This window comes from Tetrao urogallus (assembly GCF_951394365.1).
Source record: "Tetrao urogallus genome assembly, chromosome: 27".
NCBI lineage: Eukaryota > Metazoa > Chordata > Aves > Galliformes > Phasianidae > Tetrao > Tetrao urogallus.
The window spans coordinates 2689616-2702775 of record NC_136840.1 but is presented as its reverse complement, the minus strand read 5'-3'; the positions used below and the strand labels follow the sequence as shown (position 1 = coordinate 2702775).

At 41.4% G+C, this 13160-nt stretch overlaps 1 protein-coding gene across 1 annotated transcript in view; it reads left to right on the top strand.

Moving 5' to 3' along the window:
• UNC5D (unc-5 netrin receptor D) overlaps positions 1 to 13160 on the top strand; it is a gene marked incomplete at both ends in the record, with an annotated part of 87267 nt that overhangs the window by 33611 nt on the left and 40496 nt on the right. Inside the window, one exon of the mRNA XM_079547365.1 lies at positions 12446 to 12664. Within this exon, the coding sequence (XP_079403491.1) occupies positions 12446 to 12664 (219 nt within the window). The remainder of the gene's footprint in view (positions 1 to 12445; positions 12665 to 13160) is intronic.

The window sequence follows — 13160 nt, the reverse complement described above, 5'->3', positions numbered from 1 at the left end:
AGCTGACAGGGCTCTGGGCAGCCCCAAGCTGCTTTGTGAGCATCTCCTAAACACAAGATGCCAGGTTCAGTGTGCAGATGTACATACTTAACTACATGAAGCTAATTATAGGCTACCAGCTTCCAGGAGATGCTATTTCTTTCCTCCTGATGTTGAATTTGACTGCAAGCAATAGCTCAGTTCAGGGTGCTACACATTTTTATCTAGTTGGTCAAACATGTGCAAAAATGGTTTTATTTTTCCTACTATAAAACCCTTGCTTTCATGACTTCTCCAACAGGCTGCAGTGCTGCAGTAAGGCTTGTGCGAAACTCCCTTCTCTTCAGTTCCCCTTCTGCTCACAGTGCCCACATTGTGCAGAATGAACCACAATGCAGCTCCTGCCTGGGAGCTCATTGCTACTGCTGAGCCCTGATGGGATGGGGGGAAGAATCGGGGGACAGATAAATGTTGGAGGTCAGTTGTTGTCATCCCTTTGGACTTAGCTCAGTGAGTCGTGTAGCTGTGCTGTATTACAACAGCCTTTACTCGTTATGGCAATAGCAGTGAACGTGAGACTTCTGGGGATCAGCTGGCATTTGGAAGGAAGAGGAAAAACCTTTACGCTTTGTTCTGGTTTAGGAAAATAGGAAAGCTGAGGATGCTTTTGTCTTGACAAGCAATCTAGATTTAAGCAAAGGCTTTGTACATTATTAATAAAAAGATTGTGATCAGTGTAATTCTTTCTTTTCCCAGCTCCCCCGTGTGAGTACATATTGGTTTTGTAGAACTGCTGCTTCTGTGTTTGTGACAAACTTGCAGAGGTTCTTAAGCATCAGAACAAATTTGTCACGCTTTAGTAATACACGTTTGTCTGTTTGAATACATTGTGTAACATGTGGCTGCAAGCTTGGATTTGTGCACATATCCCAGCTTGATTCTCATAGCACTGCTTTCTGTTCTTTGTGCAATGTCTGTGGATGATCTGACTTCTGAACCAAGGAATTTGCTCAAGCCTCCAATGCTCTTGGTTCCTAAAAGCAAGGCAAGAACTTGCTGCTGGCGAGTGACTATTGGGTGTGTTAGAGAATGGTGAAACTGTTCTGACATGCAAACCTTGTTGCTTCACATTTTCCTCTCCCATAGATCAATGGGATCAAGCTGGGCAGCTGTAAGAGGTGCCACAGCTTGGACAGGTTGCAGGGAGTCTGTCATCAGTGCAGTTGTCTGTACTGTCCATGCTAAGGCAATGAGTTAAGCATAAGTTGTAAGGCTAGCACGTGTTTGTATCTGATCAGCTTTTTAAAAGCAAAATGAGTGCAGAACTGGAAATGCAACTTCACTGTCAACAGTTCAAATTTATTGTTAGCTGTTTACACAGGATCAGGAAAAGAAGGTTCTAGACAGATTCTAGGTAGATAGGACTTGAATAGGAGCACAGACATCATGTTTGTAAGGAATAAATGATCTGTTACGGCTTTAAATGGTGAAGGAATGTATCAGGGGCATATTGTTGGATCAGCTTTATGCTTTGTGTTATGTCACCCCCAGGATGTTGCTTTACCTGCCCATGGAGGGCTCAGCAGGTGAGATATGGCAGCCACAGCTGCATGGGGCTTCAGTGGGAACAGCTGTCAGCTGCATCTTATCCATCACAGCACTAACCAAACGTGGGCATTTATCACAGCTGCTAAAGCACCACGTCTCCTTACAGAGAGAAATCCAGCTAACGTATCATGTTTGTGGAGTTGAAAGGAGATGGATTTTAATGTCATACTCAGTAGCTTTTGACGTGCTGGAGAAAATGGGAGCATGCTGGGATGTTTTTGCAGCTTTTTGCTCTAAGAGCAGCTGCTGAGTTGTGTGAACATGGTCATTTACCCCTCTTCCCCTCATCAGGTAGGAAATTCCTTGCAGTTTGCTGTCAAGTGAAGTTTCTTTCTATGGATTACATGTGCCTGTTATGAAAATAGACTGCATTCAGTACAAATCTGTATTGCAGACTTCTTGATTTAGTCCAGTGCTTCTGCTTGCAGACTGTATGACACACAACAGCAGTGCTTCTCACACCACCAAGCAGCTGCCATTGCAGAATTGAAATGGTCCAACTCACATTGGCATAAAAAAACCCACAAAGCTTTACTGAGTGACTTGGCTTGTTCAACCAAACATCTAGCAGCCACTTGAGGGTAAACTGAGATAAAGAGTGCAATGTGTTGGACAAGAAGTAGTGATCAGGTCAGGAATGGATCAGTGGTTGCAGCTCGAGGCATCGTTGGCTTGTCAAGCATCTGTGAAGAGATGACATTCACTTCTCAGTAAAGCAGCAAAGCAAGTTCTTTGCCTGTAACTGAAAACTGCATACGTCTGGGTGTTTAATGAAGTTTTCTGGCATTTATCTGGTGGTATATATACAGTAACCTCAGGAGGGGAGAAATTATGGTGGCTTCTGTAATCTGTGAATAACTGGAAGCCGAAAACCACAGAGGAGATCTATGAAGAGTTGTTTCTGAGCTCTTTAGTTTTCTTCCCTTCAGGGATGTGGCTGCAGTTTGAAACGTAGGAACATATTTCTGCTTTTTAAAGTAGCCCTACTGTTATTGAAATTAATGCTATTGAAATACAGCCTGCTTACTGAACCTGTGCTGCAGGTCTGGCTCTGCTGATGTCAGATTGATTGGCCTTTGTGTGTGTGGGGCATCTGGTGTTTGGGGCCAGATCTTAAAATCACAAAACCTGAAGGTCAAAGAATGTATTGAAGGAAGTTGTGAAAGTGATGTGAAGTGTGTCTGCACTGGAAGCCAGCCCCAACTTAAACCTCTCACAGTCAATCATCTTTGTAATCTGATGAATAATAACACAGAAGGTGTTTCTTAATTTATTGTGCCAGGCATTTTTAATGCTTTATCGCAGGGTGGGAATATTCTGTTACAAATATGAACCTTCCTATTAGATTGGAGGGCCCTTATTTTGGTATTTGATGCTGTGAGCTTTTGTACTGATGTGAGTGGACTCTTGGTCTGATTGTTTTCCCTCCTTGGAGATGGGATGTGTGGTATGAGATGATGCCACTATAGAAACTCACATCCTTGTGAGTCACTGATTCTACCTGGCCTCTTGGAAATCAAGGTTATTCTACCAATACAGAAAAGAAATATTGTTTGTTGGTTGAATAATAGCATATAACATTCTGATTTCATGGAATCTGAAAAATAAAAAGCACAGAAATCCCTCAAAAAAAAATCAATGAAAAGCCCCATTCTGAACCTTTTTTGCACTGCTGTGTAGAGGATAAATGAGGGATGCTCTCAGGAATACTGGAGCGCACAGGGTTTATGCTTCCTCACCAAAATGCAGGGATGTTTAACATCAGGAAACAGTCTATGTTCCAGAGCCTGCGTTCAAAAGGAGTCTGCTTGAGGCTCCTTTGGAAATCATTCTGTATAATAGAGGATCAGATAATGCAGTATTTAGTAAAATTGCTTGAAACCCCACAGGCAGACAAGGTTAAAATCAATGGAATTCACGCAAGGGTAAACCCTAACACTGATGAATACCCAAACTGATCTGAAGGGTGGAAGAGGAGAAAGAAGAGTGGATGAGCTTTATTACTTCAAGGTGTATCTGTGCTTGTAGAGAGATTTCAGGACAAGAGAGTTTAGCTGATGCACATAACAAGATAATCTCACAGTATTTGAATAGCTTGCCATTCTCACCCAACGTGTGCATTTCTCCCACAAGCAACTGCTGCAGAGCTAACAGCTGTATGTCTTTCCAGGTCTTTAATATGACAAAAGCTTAAAATGCCCTTCTTGAAATGCAGTATGCAGCAGAGTATAGAAAAGGTTTTGCATGAGGTAGCGTGTGATTCAGATGGAAAAACGTCAGGTTTTGAAAATTATTAAATCTTTGTGCTGCACAAAATTGTCAGCTGAAGGGGCGTTTGGTGTAGGAGGTTCTTGAGAGACAGTATTTCCAAATTGATCTTTTTGTGCTTTTTTTTCCTCTTTTGCTTTGTTTTGGAGTTATTTCTCCCCCAGCAGCAGCTGCACAAACAGGCAGGTGATCAATAGGACAGCAGCTGCCAGGTAGCAAAAGTGTTGGAGAACTGATTCTGATTCACTGTAAGGGAAAATGCTAGGCAAAAAAAAATAATAATTAAGAAATTGGTAAGCAGCTGCATGAGAAATCATTCCATGCCAAGGGAAGACATCTTTCCAGAGCTATCTGGAATTGCTGTGATTCAGAATCTCTCAGGTTGTTCCTTTTTACAGACAGTGCAGTTCTGCATGTGCTGCACAGCAGCTGTTGGTGAGTGGTATTTCATTTCTTCCCTTTGAAGGACCTTCTAAGATTGGATCTCTCAAGAAAGTTCTCAGTATAGGTAGGATGCCCAGAGGAATACACGAGTATTTTTGTCTGGATGTCCTTTGGGGTTCTCATCTCAACTGCTGCTTCAGAATTTGCACTGCAATACTTCCATGGGTGGATAGGGTTGCATGCAGAGCATTGGGGGTGATGCTGCTGCAGATGGGAAATGACCAATATGTGGCAGGTGGGTTAATAAACTGCCCAGTCTGCAGTGCCATTCCACCAAGAGGCTGTGAAAGATGTTTATTTTACCATTTCCTTGTCCTCCTTCTCTCTGTGGTTATTTCATCTAGCTGTTGCAATTGGTTTTATGTCTATTTCATCAAGTATTTGAAGCAGAGGGTTACCTTGAAGAAGCAGATAGATAGAAAGTTAATGGCCAACTCGCACATCCTTTCTGCAGGAGCACAGGGATCACTACAGTGCCCATTAATCTGGCTCTCTATTTTTTTCCTTTGTTGTATGACATGTAGTTACTGCAAATATGCACATGAAAATATTTGTTAATGCAAATGTCACATTGCTTTGATTAGTATTTACAGAAAGACTTAAAAACACCTGGGACTCGAGTCTCTCTAATTACACAGAACCTATCTCCTAATTGGATTTTTCCTCTGTTGTGGGATACTGTATATACTTCATAAATTGAGTTATATTTGAAATGCCCAATACACAATAGAGTCAGTATTAGGATAGGCAGGACCCTTAAAGTCGAGTTAAATGTAATGTGTCTCTATTGAGCTCTGCTTAATTTGTGTGAAGTGTGACAAAGAATGAAGACACTTGCAAAGAAAAATTAATGTGTGATTTTAATTCTGTATTTTATGTGAATTAGGAAATGTAGTGTTCTTCTCATCTGAACTCATTGCTCCAAAGCGTGTGCTCTATGTTACACATAGAATGATGTCTATCAATGCCTAACGTTGGGTATTTTCTTACGTTACTAGGTTTGAGCTACCTGAAGAAGCAAAAATAACTACAGCAATCTTTAGTCCAGTTTTTAATTAGATCATTAGGGATTTAGAAGGCAGTTGCTGAGAATTACACTGTTTTCTCTACTCTTGGCTATCGAGTGCCTCAAGATATGCATGACAGCGATGTCTCAAACCCTGCCAGGAGGAAAAGAAGCTGTTGCTTTCTCACAGCTGTGGTTGTCTCTTAGTTCATGGGTTTTGCAAATGAACACGTGCGTGTTGTCTTGGTAATTAAGGTCACCTGAACTCAGGTCTCATCATAGCTGTATTACTGTCTTCTCCTACATTTCAGGAGCAAATAAGGCAGTTTAGAGCGCTCTCCTCCTTTCTCATGTCTTGGTCCATTTTATCTAGAGGTATTTTAGAGTATGAGAGACATATTTGGTATTTAATGAGAACGTGACCTAAAAAAAAAAAAGGGAAGTGTTTGCTGGTGAACAGTTTATGTACTGAAAACTCCATGATTATTTTATTTATATGTTTTGAGGAGCTTTCTATGATTTGTGAGCAGAAATGCACTTTCACTTTTTCTTGGGATGAATTACTGGTGGTAACGTTGGATTTTCTAGTGAATACCACAGGGGCAGGAATTAAGATAGAATAACTGCATGTACATATGACTATTAGTACAGTTTTGGATAAAGTAGACGTAAGAGGTCACGTTGCTAAGGAGGAGCTCGACAGCACTGTTTGCAAACGCAAGGGAAGAAATGTGACCTCTTATTTCTCTTGTCGTTGACTTTCTTGCCAAGTGATGTATACCTGTGCTTCACCTCAGGCCAGGTTCTGGTTTTAATGTAATTTATACATTTATAAAAGAAATCTTTAAGCCCAAAGAAGCCCAGTGATTCATGTTTTGTTCTGCTTGCACGTTTGGTAATGAGCTTTGGCAAGAAAAGGAATAGGTGAGAGGGGGAAGTTCCTTTTTGTATTTGGAGTTGTGATAATGTCTATTCACATAGGAGTGATTTAAATGTCATGTGCCATACTGTAATTTACCTCTGACAGTGACTGATACTTGAGTTTGATGCACAGCAAGGTTACGATATAAGGCAAAAGAAGAAAATCAATGAAAAGCACCAACTTTTCCAATGGGAAAGATATTTTAGGTGAGACTATGATTAGAGCTTGTAAGCATAGGAGCTATTTCTGACCAAAGTACAAATCAGCATGCTTCCATTGCTCTCTGCACACCCCTCATGATCCTTGTCACCCCTGGTTATCACAGCTCCTATATAAACCATTGGAAGGCTTGGTGCTTGGGATCAGACCTTGACCTTGTGAGGTTTCAGGGCCAAGCTAGGCTTTGTCTATGCAGTGGTTCAGCCAAATTTTTACCTGAATTTCAGAATTCTCTGAATTGATGGTGAATGTTTGCATGTTTACAACCTACAGGTTCATTTTTTTTTTTTTTCTCTGCTTTGAGTTTTTTTTTTGTAGCTGAATAGAAATTCTACTTTAGATGTCGGTCTCTTGGACAAATAAGGATTCCCTGATACTTTCTGTCTTAAAAGCAGTATATGTTGTTTTTTGTCCTTATCTTCAATGCAGTCATGTGCTATTTGAGAGCATCAGGTCATTGGCACCTTTTCTGCTGGATTGGAGGGACCTGAAAGGGTCAGATGGACAACAGCCAGGGAGAGTTTGTGTTGAGATCTTAAGCACAGCATTGAACACATACTGCTTACTTTTCTGTGCAGGCAGCCAAAGAAAAGCATTGAGAAGATTTGCTGGGTGACACGTTGTCGGGAGTTGCAGGCATTATTCTATGGTGGAGGAAGAATTTTTTTTTTTCCCCTTCAACATTTACAAAAAATTAAACTGACATTTATCTGTAGAGCAGCTCTGCTGTTACAGTGGTTTTAAAAGAAAATCAGTTTGGTGTACGTGTGGGCTTTCTTTGCCCCCTTCTTAATATATTATCAGCAAATGTATGACAGACTTATTACTTGCTTGCAAACAAAACAGAACTCTTCGTGAAGCAGAATGCCAATGGCTCTGCAGTGAGCATCTCCTCCTGCAGCTGCATTGGCTGCTGGGCACGTCAAAGCCTTGAGCCTTAATAATGACAATTGATGTGTGAATTGAATTCGTGGAAGGAGCTCTGGTGGCTCATTCAGTAAATAAAATGCTGCTGCAGCTAAGAATGAGCGTTGTGCCACAGGTGTGATTATGAACTGGGTACGAATTTATTATATTTATTATTGCTCTGCTGCTGAGCTCCAAGTGGTGATGCTCCAAGCATCAGCAGGTACTGTTTTTTGACCTAGGGCTTGATAAGCAGCTGTGTTAAGTCAATAATTGTACTTGGGAGAAGTCTGTTCCTAGAGCAGAAGACCAGACTACTAAGAAATATGTGTAGCTTTCAAGGCAATGTGAGGTATCTGCACACATCAGAATCCAAGTAAGGCTTTCCAGAGCCTCCCCCCTCTCCTGCTTTGTCATGTACTTCTATGCTAAATTTTTCCAGCTGCCTTAAAGACTTGTTCCATAGTGTAGAAGCTGTAAGGAAACACTGACTGTGTAATGGCAACCATTGCACTTGGCAGTGATACGAGGCACCTGTAACATCATCTAACCCAATGATGTGTGTTAATTTCTTCAGGGTTTTTTTTTCCTTGTTATTTATTTCTTGTTCTTAAAACAGGCAACATCAGAGCCTGAACCATCAGTGCAATCTGCACATCTGGTGGTCCTGTGGCACCATCTGGAGATGTGAGATGCTGAAGTCTCCTCCATCTCCTACAACCTGCTGACAAGTATGATGTGTTTGCAGGAAATTCTTAACGTTTATGTAGCTGATGCTATTGCCATTGAAGTTGACTTGTGGCTGGTCACCATGTTATGGTAGCTGTGTTGTACCTAGGAAGGTTTTAGGCGTGTTTTGCTCATTCAGAATGCTGGTGAGGCAGTGATGTTTTCAGGCTGACTGCTAGCTAAATACACAGTGGTTGTCCTCATCCATTTGATTCTCTGTATGCATACAATCACGTATTACCACGTTTTCCCATTTTGCTTTTAAAGTTGTTTTTTTTTTCCTGTTTCTTGTGGTTTGCTATGATTCACACATTGCATTTCTGTGTCACTGATTTGTCTCTTTAGAATGCTAGGGAGTCTTTTTCCTTTAAAGATCGATATTCCTTGCTAATGCATAAAGGACAAAAAAAAGTGGATGTTGAATGTATGAACATATGAAAGATTTCTCAAGTTTGTAATCCACTTAATTTTTAATAAATTGAATATATCATTTTTAAAAGCATGTATAGCTTTGATACATATAGGTTTAGAATACATAAAGGATTATGATAGCGTAACATTAATCTCTGTTGGCACTAAAAAGACTTCTGTTTCATGAGCATATTAATCCTTACCAATGGAAACAAACACGGTATCCTCCTGTAACCCATTAAAAATGTTTCTCGAAAGTTACTGCTATGAGTTCTGTGCAACAGCAGGGATGGAGGGAGAGCACAATGTCAGCTGAATTCATGGGGAAAAGAAGTGTTATTGAAACAGGCTGCTAGAGGGAAAGAGAACGGAATACAGGAGGATTGAGGAGATGGCCTGGGTCACATTGGCACACAGATTCTTCACAGTGAAAGCGGTTGTGCTCACTTACAGAGCGGTACTTCAGAGGCTTTTATTGTTACAGCAAAACGCTGTTGACATGGTGGAGTTTCTTTCAAATGGATTCTGTGAGAAAAGGTGCTTGGATTGTAGTGTTGTTACTGTTGTGTGGTGAAAAGTGGGGGAAAAAGGGGGTTGTTCAGAGAAATACAAGAAATAGGATCGTGGAAGGAAAGGAGCTTCTCTCCTTCCCTCTCTAAGGAAAGTACAGCTCACAGTGAAGGGTTCCCATGTGTGTTTCTTGTTGGTTGGTTCACATCAAAGTGTTGGCTCGTCCTTCAGCAGATACAGGCAGTTCTTATGGGTTTTTTCACCACGAAGCAATGAATTATTAAAGTTGGCTCAGTCGCTTCCAAGTGCTTCAGGTCGTTCTGTCATTCTCCTGAGTTCCACTCATCATTCCTGAGCCCACAGATAACCTTCTGTGTACACCAGGACTTTCTCTCAATGTCCATTTTATCAGTGCTGGAAAAAGCACTGAACCTTTACAGCTTTGTAGATGTAGAGTAGGTTACATAGGAAGGGATTGTTAAAGCAGATAGATGAATAACGTTTGCCTTGATTTTTAATCTTGTTGAAGACAACAGATTTCCAGTGTTTCGCTCTCCTTTTCTGCTCAAGAGGACACAATGTCACCCAAAGCCTTCTAAACTACAAAGAAATATCATATGCAGCTTAGCATGGTTTTAATAGAATGGGAACTGAGGTCTGTGGCACTGGGCTGCTGGCTGCATTGCCAGCTCACAGTGTCCATCTGCAGACTTGACCATTCACCCTTTGGGAAACTGAAACTGCCAATGCCTCCTGCCCAGATATGTTGTCAGGCTTCATGATGCTTTAAAAGCAGTGATTGAAGAAGCCACACAGTGCTGTCAAAGTGGAATGGAAAAAAAACCAATGCAAAAACAGATGTAAAATGAAGCTCCAGGTGGAAGCATCCACTCCTCTGCTGAAGAAATAGAATTCTTTACAATTCAGATAAGTGAGGTTTGTTTGCAGCTAAAAATTTTGAGCACGCTGCTTTTGCATGATAATATTTTAGATTTATTTCCACAACTTATTGCACATTCCTTTTTTTTTTTTTTTGGAGTTTTCATTGCAGAAAATTGCCAGGAGGAATGGATTTTTGTCTTCCCTCAGCTGGCAGAACAATTTTCCACCTGTCGCCCAAATATTTGATGGGGAGGATTATGGTACAGCTGGTGGAAGTTTATACTTTATATCCATAGGAAGGCTCTGAGTCTCACACACTGCCACCAGAGGTTGGCTCTCTGAGACATGCCCTGCATTTGTGACTTCCAATGGGAATTATATGGGAAGCCCCACAGTGGTGCTTGGCACATTTGCAAGCAATGCCTGACTTCCCACCTGCAATCCCCTTGAGACACATTCCTTCCCTGGGGAGCAGTTTTTGTATCTAAACTGGGGCTGTTAGTTGGAAAAGCAACTTCAATGCGATTTGCCTTCGTTCTTTTAACCATCTGACCCTGCCACGTATGCAGAAATGTGGGTTGTTTGTTTTTTTGACAGCCACGCAGACATTGATGGAAATACGAGATTTTGTTGCCTGTGTGAAATCCTTTAATGCCTTTGTTATTTCCTTTGCCACATGGATTTACTGAAGTCTATAGGGACGTGGTATTTAGCAAAGATTGACGATGCAGGAAACAGAAGAGTGGTCAGTAATCAAAGATGCATGCTGATGAATCTCACTGCATAATTTTTCTTGAAACTCTATACATTGAAAGTGAATCCAATTATTACTTATTCAGCACCGCTGGTAAATGATACAGAACTACTTAATTAGTATGAGTGCCACACAGGGATTGCATTTGGTAGTTCTGTCCTCTGTCATTCACTGTTGTGGTGGAACAACCGCTTTCCTGTGAGTACATATGGCTGAACCTTGAAGGCTGACAGCTGCAATAACTTGAAATCAAAACCCTTATAAAGTTCCGGCAGGCTTTAGATGGATGTTAAAACAAGTGAGGCACCACTGAAAGAAAACAGAAAAGAAAGATGTGTGAAATTAAAAAGCACAAGGAGTAAAAGAGTGATGTCTGTTGTTTGCAGGTGCTCGTCAGTAACCCAGTAGCACCACGGCTGTGTGTTGCTGTGAAGTCCCAGCCCTTCATTTCAGCACTGTTTGGGTTTCATCCTTTGTAACTCACTCTGAACAACAAATTGAAGGGCTCCCAGAATAACATTGAGTCCTCTGACTAAAAGGATCCCTGTAAAGTTGTCCACTGTTCTTCCCAAAGTCTTCCACTATTCCTGCTATCCCTAGAGGTGCCTGAGGCCGCAGGTGGAGCCCTTTGCAGCCTAATTGGGGATGGGAGCAGTGGGCTTTGAGGTCCCTTCCCAACCCAGCCTTAACCCACACAAACTCATTGCTGCCTCGTGGAGCACTGAAAGAATTGATGGAGGAGTGGGATTCCTGTGCCTCTCTGAATTCACAGGAAATAGAAAAAGTGTCATTCTATAAAGCATGGATTTAATAAGGCCTGCAGGGACGCAATATTACTGAAGACTGACAAGATGAAAATTGGCATAACTGTTCAGTAGTAAAACGCTAAGAATTATGATAATATTTTATAAAGTACACTAAAAATGTAGTTTAAAACATTGTGAAAAATGTAAGTCTCTCAGTCTCACTCGGAAATATAATCATTTCCCATCACGTACAGGGTGTATAGTTTCAAATACAGATACAGAGTGTTAAACAGGGTTTCTTCTATTAAAAATAGATGTCATATGCTCATTATTGTTTGAGTGCTTCTGCGTTCACATCTAAGCAGAGAAATTGAGGAAAATAGGACGTGTGCTGATTGGGCGCCTTTGGATCCTCCTGCCCACAGTGCAGCCTTACCCCCACAGGCTGTAGCCCTACAGAAACCAATTTTTCCAGTTTTTCCAATTTTTTTCAACTTTTGCAGCACCTTAAGGGGCTGAAGGAAGGGGGATCAGTGTAGGAGCACATTGAACATTCCCTTTGTGTGGGTTTGGAAACACGGTTTGCTTATTTCACTGTTGAAGTGCTGCAGTAGTGCTGCTCACATCAGTGCATTTCTCCATGTACTCTGAGCCTCTTTCAATGTGCAGCAACTGTTTGAAGGAAAGTCAGCATTGGAAAAAAGGGTGCTTTGCTGGTTATAGCTCTGAATGCTGCTCAAGAAAATAAGGCTTAGTTCTACTTCTCCCATGGGCATCTTGTATGATCTGTGGTGACCCATTTAGTCTTTCTGTGCCCATCTATAAAACTTGGCAGTACGGATGGTGCCTTTTTCTGATGTTCTGATTTCCCTGGAAGTTCTTACATTATTGTTTTGTCTTGGTGTGCGCCAAAGCAGTCCTGATAACTATTGCATTCTTCAAGTTTTTCTTTAATAAAATTAGTTTTTAATGAAATACGGACGTTTAACTGGTTTACAGCCAGCTTAATACAAAAATACAGCAACATGAAAAATGTGTGTTTTCCTTTCTGCCCCTTTCAGGAAATGATAACAGCGAAGCCCTTCCAGAGTCCATCCCATCTGCTCCTGGAACGCTGCCTCACTTCATGGAGGAACCAGATGATGCCTACATTATCAAAAGCAACCCCATTGTCTTACGCTGCAAAGCCATGCCAGCCATGCAGATTTTCTTCAAGTGCAATGGTGAATGGGTCCACCAAAACGAGCACGTGTCGGAGGAAAGCATGGATGAGACCACAGGTAAGGGCAGTGTCCTTGGGGAGGTGTAAGCACAAACTGCACTGGGGTCGTGACACAGTTGAATGGCAAAGAGCTGCGGGGTGCACTGAGCTGAAGGAATGGTTATTTGCTAAGTAACCAAGTTCAGCAGGAGAAATCCATTGTGTAAAAGCGTCTCTCTCAAAGGGAGAGAAATAAGAAGGGAGAAAGTTGAAAGCGATCAACAGATTTTTATCATGCTTCCAGCACACCCTCTATCTTTTCTCATTTAAAAGCATCTTGATAACTATTGCAAACCAATTTAACGCTGCGCTGTCTTGTAATTTCACAATTCGATTTTGTTATTGCTTTCCTCCTCTTTTTAACTTCCACGATTGCTAGGCAACTCCACGGGTTGGAAATAGCAGCGTAGGCACAACATCCTCTCCATCAATACCAGAAATTCCTCTTTAGAGGGGGGAAAAACCACATTTAAAGAAGAAGATACATCTCCTGACGTGACAGTGGTGTTTGGCAT